The sequence below is a fragment of the Xiphias gladius genome, chromosome 1 (assembly GCF_016859285.1).
Source record: "Xiphias gladius isolate SHS-SW01 ecotype Sanya breed wild chromosome 1, ASM1685928v1, whole genome shotgun sequence".
Classification (NCBI taxonomy): Eukaryota; Metazoa; Chordata; class Actinopteri; order Istiophoriformes; family Xiphiidae; genus Xiphias; species Xiphias gladius.
Genome location: NC_053400.1, coordinates 4,828,428 through 4,841,506, shown reverse-complemented (window position 1 = coordinate 4,841,506; position 13,079 = coordinate 4,828,428). Strand labels below are relative to the sequence as shown.

At 41.6% G+C, this 13,079-nt stretch overlaps 1 protein-coding gene across 2 annotated transcripts in view; it reads right to left on the bottom strand.

Annotated features, from left to right (window-relative positions):
* The window catches only part of znf536 (zinc finger protein 536), a 162,247-nt gene that overhangs the window by 42,644 nt on the left and 106,524 nt on the right, over nt 1-13,079 (bottom strand). For both annotated transcript variants that reach the window (XM_040146267.1, XM_040146352.1), the window contains 2 exons: nt 10,976-11,134; nt 1,206-2,990 (listed from right to left, as the gene is read on the bottom strand). In XM_040146267.1, coding sequence (XP_040002201.1) covers nt 1,206-2,990; nt 10,976-11,134 — 1,944 coding nt within the window. The remainder of the gene's footprint in view (nt 1-1,205; nt 2,991-10,975; nt 11,135-13,079) is intronic.

The window sequence follows — 13,079 nt, the reverse complement described above, 5'->3', positions numbered from 1 at the left end:
TCAGATGAACACATGTAGCTGCATTGCTTCATTATTAAAGGGGTCACTATTATAATGGGTTCATGCATCTTTTACCGCATCTTTATGAATGTATGCTTTTTTTATCCATACAAAAGAAAACATGTATGATTGTGAACTCTATTTGGCCATACCAAAGCTAACACTACGGAAAAAAATAAATAAAAGTTTTGATTTAAAAAAAAACAGGTTTCTAGATTAATTCTGACAAAAATCTGCAAAATATGACATTTTAGCTAGTTGAGTAAGCATTGTACATTGATCAAGGGGGCCACAAAATACTGTATCTGTCACTTAATGAATGTAAAAAAAAGAAACCCTTTTTTGTACAGTTTTTATTATTATTATTTGTTAGTTTGAATTTTTTAAAATTTGACAATTTCCAACTAATTTAAATGTCTCAATTTCCAATCTGAAGGAGTTGTCTCTAATTGGATCTCAGCCTCCACCAAAGTAATCTGTCTCTTTTTTGCATTTTCTTTAACTGTAGTGTGTTTAAAGTCAGTGTTTCAAAGCTCAATGCCAGCATTGGGTTTTTACTTCCATCCTATATAGACACTTTAGCAACCACCCAAAACAGCAAAAGAGCATTGTAAAAAAGAAAAAAAAAAAGAAAACAGACTTCCTTCTTCAGTCTCAAGGAGCGGCTGTAACCTTAGCAGAATCATGAAAGTTGACAGTTCATTTTTCATAGGGTCATAGATCGACGAGTCTTATAAAGTAATGGGCTTTTGGGAGCCAGCTTTATGAGAGCTAAGATAGTTAAGAGACATGTGGAGGAGATGGCATTGGGAGCTGAGGTCCTGCTCTGACTCATCCAGGGTTATTCCCTCCATGCTGTGGGGTGGGAGGGAGGCGCAGCACTCCCAGTAATATAAACGTGTAATAAAGATTAATCTGTTGCTAGTCGCCAGGCTGATAGCTTCTAAACTTGCTTGAAATAAGGCTAAAATCACTTCAGAGCCAATCTCGAGACCTTTAGTGAGTGTCTGAGATTCCTTTGTTGGTGTCAGGGAAAAAAATGTATATATATTTGTCTTGTGTGTTTAGTGTTCTTGTGTATACAGTGCTGGGAAAACTGAATTTGTGTCTCAAACACGTATGACTTTTTATGCATGTGGTTTTCTGCTGGTATACGTGCCTGCTTTACAGCAGTTACAGGGCCAGTTGGGGTTAAACACACTCACCATGTGCATCTGGCCTCTTCATGCCCCCTGTGGGTGCTCCTCCTACTCCACCTCCCAGGCCGTTGAATGCAGGGATGTTGTCATTGCTGTAGGCTCTGAGGACAGAAAGCATGTTCATCTGCTGCTCTAGGTGGGTCTGCTGCTCAGCCTTCAACAGTCCTGGAGGACCACTGGGAGACAGGAGGCCCAGGCCCTGCTGCCACTGCTTCTCCAGCGGCAAAACCTGGTTCTGGGGTTGGGGAACCAGAGAAAGTGGTGTCATGATGGAGGAAGATGCTGCCAAACCAGCACCACTCCTAGGGGGCAAAGAAGAGTCATCTTGGAGATGTTTTGGGTGGTTCTGGAGGTTGTCTGAAGCTGGACTTCCTTCTTCCTCTCTCTCCATGTCCATTTGCCCATCCTCATCTCTTTCTTCGTCATCTTCAGCCACTCCTCCCTCCTCTTCTTCTTCATCAGACTGATTATGTTGCTGCTGTCTCTTGGGGGTGGTTGAGGGGGTCCCACTGGCGCTGTGCAACCCAGCCTTTACAACCTCATCATCTGATCCCACCAGGTCCTCTTCAGCATCTCCACGGGAGCCCCTTTCAGCAATCTGGTCATCCCCGGCTGAAGATGCCCCTCCAAAAGCCTGGCCAGGTAGCTCTAGACCCTGCTCTGCTGGGGCTATATATCCTTGAAGGCCCTGGTTGGCCCTAGGTGATCCATCATACAAGCCACCAAACCGTCTGTAGAAGTCACTCTGGAAGGGATTGTAGGGCTGGTCCATGTGGTTGTTCCAGCCTCCCTGGCTTTTCTCTCCATCTCTGTCTCCATCTTTGTCAAGGGCCACACCAGTAGTCTTGGTGTTGGAGGAGTGAATGGTGGAGGTGGTGGGAGAAGTCTCTCCATGAAGCTCCTTGCCTGTATCAGACCGCTGCAGTTGGGCCTTACCCAGGTGATTGGCCTGGAGGTGCATAGCCATGAGCTCCAATGAGGATGTTGAGAAGGAGCAAAAGAGGCAGCCATGCCATGCCACATTATCGTGGATGGTGATTGAGGAGCCGGGAAGAGATCCGGATGCAGATTCAGGCCGGACTGACACAGAAAGATCAAGTGGTTCATACTGTGACCCAGGTTTGCCATGCTCTGAGTTCTGTTTGCCTTCAGCCTTATCCTCTCTGTCCTGGTCAACTGAGATGGCCCGCTTGGCTTTGGGCTCACCATTATCATGGTAGAGCTGGGCTTGGAGCTGGACTGGACTCTGGTTGTCCTTAATATCCTTCTTCATGGAACTGAGGACAAAGCTGTCCATGAAGGCCTGAAGAGAACCTTGAAAGTGGACTCCGTTTCCCATCATGCTTTGGTAAGCCCTGCTTAGGTCAGAGAAGCTGGCGGGACTATCTGTCACTGTTGAGACAAGGGAGGACGGGCCATCAGCAGACTTCATGTTCTCAGCTGAAGAGGCAGAATCAAAACGGCGGTCTCCACGCTCACGGTCTCGGTCATGCGGAGACATCATGCCAGCCGACGCCCACTGATGTGGCAGCAACGGACCTGCCCTGAAGTCTAGGTTGGGAGGCATTCCCTTGAAAACATTACGGAGGACATCTGGTCGGGCAAAGATGCCACCTCCGGCTGTCTTCCCATGATCCTCTTTGTGGTCAGAGGAAGGGGTGTGGCCAGAGGATGGGCCTGAGGTGGTGGAGCCATTTTGACGTTCACGGTGATGGCGCTCCAGGTGGTACTTCAGACTGGCAGACTGGGTGCCGGCATAGTCACAATGAGGGCATCGGTAGGGTTTCTCTCCTGAGATGTCAAGAAAAAGACAGAGAAACAGAAAGAGAAAGACAGGGAAAACAGTGAATAATTAACCTGATTATTAGATTGACTGGATATCAAAATCTATTTATTGGAGCAGGGAATGTGGACCCTAGGGTCATGTAACCTCCCTGAACAAAGAAAATTAGGTCAAATGAGTAGAGCTCACAAAAAGATATGCATTTCATTAAGTATTATAAAAAAGAAGATATTTTTGCAACTGTCTCACTTTTACTTGGCATCAAAACACAAGATTTTTCTAAATCTTCAAAAAAAGATGAGGGAAGAAAGTGAAAAAATGTAAAATAGAGGAAGGAGTAATTTAAGAAGAAAAAAGTATAGGATGAAATCAACTGCAAAACAACGTGATAATGAAAAAGATCCTGAAATCAACCAACAATCCAGTGTCTTTTCTCTTCCACAGTCACCGGCTCTGCTCCACTCGATTTGTGTGTGTGTGTGGGTGTGTGTGTGTGTGTGTGTGTGTGTGTGTGTGTGTGTGTGTGTGTGTGTGTCATTGCATGTGTATTGGGATGTGGGTGTGGAGTAGGCATCTAAATACGGGTTGATCCAGCTTGATCCAGCCCCACCAAGTGAGCCATCACTCACATCAGCACAATAAAAAACATTTCACCATATGGTGCTTTCAGTCCACTATAAGAGATAATATTTTCAACTGACAACAAAACTGTCTCGATGCTATCTGTGTGTGCACGGGCAAGGGCAGGGGCTGAGGGTGCGGCCAGATATCTGTGTGTGTTTCTGTGCATGAATGTGTGTGTTTGTGTGTGTGCCTGCAGTGGGGTCACCATGCCTCTGTTCTGGCCTTGTTTGCTGTCAGGCCTGTGCCCTGATGATGAGAGTGCAATTTCTCAGATATTCCCTATTTGCAGTTTATCCTGAGAAGCATAAATCAGCCACGGCATTAGAGCTCCCAAACCACTGCCACACTGCAGTGCACTGAGAACAAAATATGGATGATACACTACAACGCAAAAATAAGTAAATGAGTATTAAAAAAAACAAAAAAAGAAAAGAAATGTGCAGGCAACATATGTGAACCACATGCTTGTTGCAGTGAAGCCCTATGATAAAGAGCAATATGATTCAGTACAGGATACACAGATCAAAGTGATTTAGATTTTCAGTAAATGACGGAGGAATCTGTTGTGTAACATTTACATATATTTATTTATGCTGTTCACCCATATTCATGGATATTCTTGATAATGGTGTAACACCAGCATCATTCTGCCAGAAGTGGATCTTCCATTGGAATGATACTTATGTTGAAAAGGAACACATCCTGCTAGCAATTATAATAGGCTTGGAGTTTGAGCCAGCTTTGGATTCATTAAACAATAAACAGAGAGGGAAAAAATGCTCTGCGTGATTTTTTTTTTTAATTAATTTTTTTTTTTTTTTTTTTTTTTTAGCGTATACATATGAAAGTTCCCAGAGAGGAATTTAAGTTAGAGATATAACAGTGACCGTCTGAAAAGAGAGGAGAATTGGTGGAAAAATAAATGAAAAGGGATGGTTGTAGTGTTTTGTGTGTATGCACATTTCTATATATACAGCATTTGGCCTAAAAATGTTTAGATTATACACATGGAAACCATTTTATAAAAGAAAAAACGGCATTGTTACGCAAGGCTGGCTTGAATGATTTAAGTCGGGCTGTGTAGTAAATCATGGATATAATTAGCAAATGGCATACTGCTCAAGTAATTTATCATTATTTAGAGGGCACCATTCCAGAAAAAGACTCTGCGATCTGCAGACCTACTGCAGAGTTCTCAAATAAAGGGCCACAAACACCAACTCAATACAATATTGATACAGGAGAGAAAAGAATAGGAGGGTATACAAAAGAAAATTGAAGGTGGAAATGCTGAAGAGAGGAGGGACAAATAATAAGGGACACAAAAAAAGGGGAAAAAGAGCATGCAGAGAGACAGATAGCCCTGACTATAGATAGAAAGACAGTGATTTGATATCTTTTCTCTTACACTAGAGTGGCTATGAAGCACAGAGTATATTTAAAATAAACCATATGAGATGAGCTTTTAACCCAATAAGTGCTTCTCCTGTGAGCTGCCGAACAGAGGCTCAGTGCTGATTTAATAAGGAAACGTCCCTGATGCAAATGATCATTCTCAATTCCTCTAACTGGACAAAATGATATTCTAGGAGCCAAATTAGACAGAAATTAGACTGATCTGATCTTTTTTTTCCTCCTCGGTTTTTTCTTTCCTTATAAAAGGTTGTTAATGTTCATGAGAGGAAAATAAAGATTAATGTACCATATACATATCTAAAATGAGAATGAAAAGCGCAGAAGATTGTACATTTGACTCTCCCCTTTGATGTTTACAAAATAAGGTAAACTGAAAATAAATACATATGCCCTCAGAGAGTCAGTGTATTCCAATTTTCTATTAAAATTAAGAATTAAGATTTAAATATAGCTGGAGTGAGTGAGGCAGACGACAAGTGCATTTCTGGATCTACTTGTGTTTACGTACGTGTATGTGACATTTGGAATTTGTGTGAGCACATGTTTATGCATGTGTGTCGGCCTGAGCATGTGTGTATGTATGTGTGTGTCTTTGTGTCTTAGAGGGCCATTTGGACTGGCTAAGACATCTGCTCCATCATACGTCAGGGGCCTGGTGTGACATCTGGGGAATATACTGTATCCTGCCTTGCAACATTACACACAATTTACTGCTAAAGGTCATTATGTACCCGTTAATCCACTTTTAATTGATATCAGCGCAAACAGCACAACCTCCCAGCCACATGACAGATCGCTGCCACCACAAAACCAGGAAACTGCTATTTGGGAGTTAAAAATAGGTTGGTAAACTTTTTTTGCTGTTGTCCTTCTTCTCTTTGTTGTACTGCTTTGGACATTTTGTTCCTGACAATGATGAACGATAAATGGGTAAGAAATGCACCACTGTAGCTTTCTTAGCTTTGACTCGAAAAACTAGAGCTCATAAACATCTAAGTGATGCCTTTGTGGCTATAAATGATCCTTCTCCTGATTGTTGTACGGGGATCTGCTTCTCCACAGTATGTTTGCACTCCTTGTTGCATGTACCTATTTCATCCGGCTATGTGTGAATTGTGACAGCACCGTAGAAACAAGTAAAGATAAATACCCCAAAGCTGTACACCGGGGCAATTAAAGTGGCTTAGATATGAAATACTGGAGGATGAATTTCCATTTGGCCAGAAAGATGGAAAAAAACACACAACTGGAATGTTTGAGAGTCTTAATGATGGATAGAAGCTGTTTTATATCTGTTTTAAGTATATCTGCTTAAGTGAGTGGTAAGTGGTGGATTGGGAACGCCTCTAATACTGTCAAGGTTAAAATTTCAATAGCCTCAAAGGGGAAAGCAATGCCATAGATGCACACTATATGCACTCAGGAAATTTGGATAAATATGCCCACCCAAATATGGTGCATTAAAGGATAAGGGTGGCATTTGTCAGTATTTTTCTTATGGTCAATAAATTCCATGAAAAAACAAAACAACATTGACCATGTCTCAATGCTTCCCTTCTTCCCTATCCTGTCTGTCCAGCAGTAAGCCTCAAGCCCATTCATTCTTCAGCTCACAAATACGTATATAGTTCCTTTAAAAAGTTTTTTTTTTTTTTCTTTTTCCGAAAGCAGGTGTTGTTTTGGGCAAATGTTACAAAAACAGGAATAAATAGTACATTTGTTGGGGACTATTTTTAGCCGTAGATTATTACACTTTGGATGCATTTAGTGAGTATTTATAGCACCAGCCAGGGATTGTGAATGTGGGATTGACTCAAACTATATTACGGTTACTGCGTTCATTGTAATGAATTAACATGTCATCCAGTGCAAAAGTGTCTCATTGACGTGTTTTTAACAGTTTTAGGACAACAATGGAGCTCTTTGGCCCACACCAATCAACCACAACATTAAAACCACTTACCGGTTTTAATGTTGTAGCTGTAAGTATGCACCAAGTGGCAAATACAATACATGTAAATCAAACGTCAGTGTCCTTTTATTGAAGATACTGTATGGTAGGGATAGGAAATTGCGAAAAAAATATATATATGAGAAAGGGAGCACTGAGAAAAAAATATATTAGGGATTTACTCAAAGAATTAGGAGAGAAGGGAGGAAGGAGGTAGCAAAGGGTTGAGAAGAATGGAGCGGGAGATCACAGGTCCCTCTTGATTCATCCTGATTACAAGGTTAGGTTAAGGTTAAGTGACATGGGTAAGTCCTTCCTCTCCTCCTTCTCTTTCTCCCTGTCTTTGTCTCACCCTCTCATCGTTTAAAGGTGAGCAGGGACTCTTATTGGTTATGCAGGCCTGCCTGAAGTTATGTGTGGCTATTGTCAAGAGCGAGGACCTTTTTATTTTTTACACACAGCTGCTTACTGCTAAATAGTGCCTTGTCCAGAAGGGGACAATCTGGGCCTCTAATTGCTGTCACTGAAGCCTAGATTCATTATGTGACTTTCCCATTAAAATGTGAGCATTAATTTGTATAATGAAATATCACCCTCTGCAGTGTGTTCATTAGCTGTGGCCCCACACTGTAGCGCCACAGCAGCACAATGTTAGCTACCTAGAAAACTGTGGTTAATTTTGCTAATGGATATTTTCCCACTCACTGTTCAAGAGGAAATTAATACTGTAACATTAGCTCTTTAACTTTTGGAGAAATTTAAATTCACTTCATTCCTTTCAAGCTGGTGTTAGTCACTCATTAATCTCAGCGTTGCGTTGCACAATGCTGCCTCGACCGGCTTGGTAGGCAATTCCATTGTGTCACTCACATTGCATTAGGATGAAGGGGAGCCCGGCTGTCATCTGTGAATTTCTCTGCATTGTCGCCAGAGCACAGAGAGGATCTTTAGCTGCTGTAAAAGTCATCTCGTGGATGTAATCAGGATGTCACAGTGAAGCTGGTATGATTAGGTTATAGGAATGATTTAAAGGCCACATGTTGGGGATGCAGCAAGCTGATTTTCTCTCCACGTGCAGAAGGCTATGCTAAACCTGTGCTTAGATAGGCACATGTCCAAATATACATTCCATTCAAAAAGAAAACATCATCTCTAAGCCTTCTCACTTTTGCTCTTAGCTGTAGATGACTCCAGATTAAGACTTTTATTTTATTGTAATCTCAAGATATAAATGAATAAATGTAAAATATACTGTGTGCACAAAATTAGACGGGCACACTTGTCTGTGGGTTTTGCCAAATGAATTAACGCCAGGCCTGGGCTGAGGTCTCTGCATTCTCCACGATAAAATATGGCCCTCATGGGTATCCTTACAGTACTACTCAAAGCAAGCATAACTCAGCCCTCTCACCACCAGATAACAGATGCTTCCCGAAAACCACCACCATCTCTATCACAGCCTGGCTGTGACCTGGATGTACTATTTAACATAGGGATCTTAATTATGTGACTATTCACCAGATGTGTAAGCATGCTACAACATAAAGCTATCCCTCTAATTCCTTTCCAGATCTGAGGTACAGTATGTGTCTCTTATTAACTGAAGCAAAAAGGGGGTTATAGTACTGGTGGTCTCTCATTCTCCCTTTCAAGTGCATGGAGAGGGAAGAAAAAAGCAAAGGAGACAGGGAAGGAGAACAAAAAGAAAAGAAAGCATTGATTTTTCTCAGCTGTAAGGGATTTCCATTTTCAGTTGTGAGCGTTTTAGCCTTGGCGTCTCTACTGGCACCCAAGGATTACTTAGTAGCGAAGCGTAGAAACTAACAAAAAGGTCAGGACAGTTAAACTCCGCTTTTCAAGAACATCTTGAGGAACTGAGAGGTACAAATGCTTGATAGACAATAGGGAACATTTCTCGAAGTCATTTTTTTCCCCGGTATTTATGTTGGGTCCATTGACAAAAATCAATTACGGTGTCAGAAAAGCATAGTTCTATGCCACTTTTTCTTAATAGACCTTCTCATTACTCACTATGACATATATTCCTGTATACTATGAATGCAGGACAAAAAACAGAAACCATAAAGTTACTTACACGTAAATGCTTTAACAATTGTTAAAGCATTTACGTGTAAGTAAGGTATTAAACTGCACTCCCATCCAGGTGATTCAGGTAATCTCCAGGTTAGTATCTTAATTCCTTGCTCAAGGATGCTTCGACTGGACAAATGGTGGTTACTCGGTTCCTCCCCTGCAAATGTTCCGTTACGGCTCCTCTAACCGTGTCATAACCCTGCACTTAATTGATAGAACATTTGAATTTTTGATTAATTGCTTAAGTCATTTACTCTTATATATATCTTTAAGGTTTTGGGCTGGCATCATCTTTGGTTCTGGGAAATTCTGATGAGCACTCTTCTTCTTACTACTATTTCCTGGCATTTTATTAACAGCCCAGTATCCCTTGGAATTACATCCATATTGGATTCTGCACCTTGAGATTTATGTCTGATATCAGCGTTCAGTGCCGTTGCAGGAAGCAGTGTGCCCTTTATGTAGTGAGGCGGAAAGTAAATCTGTGGAAGTTAGGGTGGTGGAGGAGTGTGTTGCCTAACCCTTACCATACCTCAGCCACATTTATTTTCTGTAACCATGATCTTTCTTTAACCGTAGCCATATTTTAATAAATACTGCTGAAAGCAAGAATTTGAATAGCATTAGCATTAGTAACTGTTCTATCACCCTTTGAGGGCAAGGTGTCTAAATATCACAATTCTCTCTTTCCCGTTTGGAAACACGACTCTCTATGAGATGAACTGAGAGGTGGGGAATCACCTTATGAACGTACATTTTACACAAGATGCCCACCAGCTAGAACCAGGGGCCCTTGTTGTAATGTGTCCTCCGTGTGGTCTGATTGTGCCTTTAACCTGGATAGTCACTGGGGCGTTAGCACCTTGCAGAGAGTTAGAACCCTGGCTACTGTCCACACTCAACATCATTACTCCGAGTACAGCCTTAACCGGACAGGTTATAACAGAAGTGCCTGAGCTCGGATTGGTGAGATGTATGGGCAGAGAGTACACAGCTCAGAGGGTTGGGACGCGTGACTGAAAAATAGAACTAAATCTATTAGGCACATCATCTCACGCATATCCCTAAACTGTGGACAGGCCAGCTTTGTTTTGGCTCTGAAGTTATTCAGAGTTAGCGAGTGTGAAATTGCCCTCTGAGTGATGTCATCGGAGGACACTGAACTCTTGTTGTGTTAATTAGAGCTCAATGAAATGATGAGTATGAAAAAAACGGAATAACAATGGCCTTAAGCCTCAGTGAGGGACACTGTTAGGAAATGTATATTCTTTCTTATGAATAGTTTTATTTGTCTTTATGTCAATTTGAATGAAAAATCTGATAAGACAGCACAGAAAATGTCACTAGGATAACATCTCATGGACTACACAGAATTATGATTCAAGTGAATTACAGTATGTGTTGATAAACCGGGATCCCTGGGCTCTTATGGTGCTGCTTATGTTCAGGACATGTCATTTGGAAACTATGACCATTTGTGCACTTAACTTTGTAGTTTGCTGGTAGATGTCTTTCCTTATTTTTTCCTCTTTCCTTTCTTTCTTTCTTTCTTTCTTTCTTTCCTTTTTAATATGTAGAAATGTATCATAACATATTACTTTTTTAGTATGGCATTAAAATAAATCCGGATTAAGGGTTTCCCAGAGACAACTAATGCAGTATTCATCAATTACAAAACTAATATGCAATCAATTAATCTGCATCGTATCTATCAAACCAGTGGCAGACTGACTCCAATATCTGATTAGGCCAATGTTCATAAACCAATATGTCAGTCTAACCCCAGAAGGAATGTCAGTACAAGTAGTAAGTAAATTTTGCATGAAGTACAATAAATGTTTAATTGCCGGAGAAATGCACTCTATGCCTGGACTTGGCCTTGAAAGTGATGTCCTTGGATGTACTGACCTGTGTGTATCCGCAGATGGACTTTGAGATGATGGGAGGTGCGGAAAGACTTGCCACAGTAGGGGCAATCCTTGGAAGATGTGCCCAGACTCCGCTCACGATGCTGGGACAGAGGCGGCTGAATACTCCCTGCTGCCTTCCCCAAGTCCTCCCCAACATCTGGAGCACACACAGACACAGCACAAGGAGGGAGAGACAAATGGAAGGTGTGTTGAGTGCCACTTCAAACCAGCCCTCCACACATCACAACACAACACGTTTTTTTTTTTTTTTTCTTTCTCCTCTGTCTGTCTCTCATTGTCCCTCGTTTTCCTTGCTCAAATGTGCGAACGCCACACAAAGTCAAACACATCAAACAGGTTCACGGGCCCCGCTATTTTCCTCGCTGACAGAACGCTGACAGTTCATAAGCTTTTCAGTTTCTTTAGAAACACCATAGTCCTGAGATACACCCCCCTCAACTCAAACACACCCTCCCTCAACACCACCACCTGCACCACCACCGCCTCTCCTTTCTCCTCCTGTTTTTCTTTTTTTATCCTTGCTATCATCATCATTCCTATTAAGCATATGCTAGATTGCCGTGAAAATTAACAATACAAAATAAGAAGGAGAGAAGAAAAAAGAGGGAGATAAATTGGGCTATGTCAGCATCGCAGGATCTCCTCGCATCTCCTCCTGCGACCTGATTTTGACAGGTAGTTGTCAGAGATATGATAGGGTGATAACAGATTTGACCCCGCCCTCTGCGACTTCCTCTGCTCACCAAAAAACGATGATGCCTAGTTTAGTGCAGCTGCAGTCTGTTATCAACACAATCACCTTCTGAATATGAATCTAAATATGAGTGGCAACAACCTGGGAATGTGTTGACAGCAGCATAATGTGAGGTGAGGGTGTCATCATCAGATTGTACACACTGGCCTTGTTGTACTAAAGGTTAAGAGCCTGTGATGTGCTGACAGTCAAGAAATAGTGCAGAGATTAAAGGCCTGAGCAAGACAGTTAAGTTTGAAACACGTAAAGGAGAGAGAAAAAAGAAAAATCTTGACAGAGACAAAAAGAAATACATAACAGATGTTTGATATGTCTTGTATCTTGAAGCTGTTAAATGAAAAATATCTAGTTCCAATAGCATTTGATGGACGTTACTGTGAAGGAGGTTCATCATCAACTCACACAGTGCAGAACTGTCACAGATTTACTGATTTCATAGCAAAAGTAAAAATTCATATTAAAATATTATTTCTTCTTTTCTGATTTTGCTGCTTTCTCTTTTCTTTTTTTTTTCCTTTTTTTCGTGCAGGCTGCCCTGTCAATATCAACATTTATTCATCTGACATGTGCACCAGTGGGCAAAGGAACTGGCCAGTGCGAGAAGTCGTGAACTTCGTGGTCGTGAGCGACACTGACACTGACCTCTTCTCCGCTGAGGCGAAAGAAAAGCAATGTACAGACAAAACCAGAGTGTGATAGCCACGGCCATATTTTTATCATAAACACAACAAACAGTCTGTGGCCTCCATGGTAAAAAAAAAAAAATTACTAAGCACGTCAGTATATGCGTGACCCAAATAAGCACAAATACAGTTAAAAATGTTATTTATTTTCCAATCTGGCACATGATTTTGTATGTGTGTAGAGAGGAGGGGAGGCAGCCAGAAAGAAAGAAAGAGAATCAAAATCGAGCAACCCACTTAGGCAACCATGCTGCACAATAAGGAACATTTTTTAACAGTAGCCTAATCTTTTCTCTTTTCTGTCTCTCCCCACCCCATTCCACCCCTCCTCTGTCGGGGAGTCAAATAAGGTTTACAGAATGGAAAGACCCAAGTCAGCAAGTCCCCCTCCACACTGACACTCGACACACAACTCCATTCAGCAAAGCTGCTATCAGGCTGAAGGCTATTTATCACAACTGAAACTGAAAGGCAACCTAAATGTAAATCTGTGACAATACACAGATACTAAATACCAGCTGCTTCTACTTGGGCTTGGCAAATGTGTGGTTTAATTCTGTGTACTAACGAGGAGAGCGAAGCTGGGAGACAGGTTTTAAAAGCAGATGTTAAACTGTGGATCTTGCTTTTCACATAAATTTTAA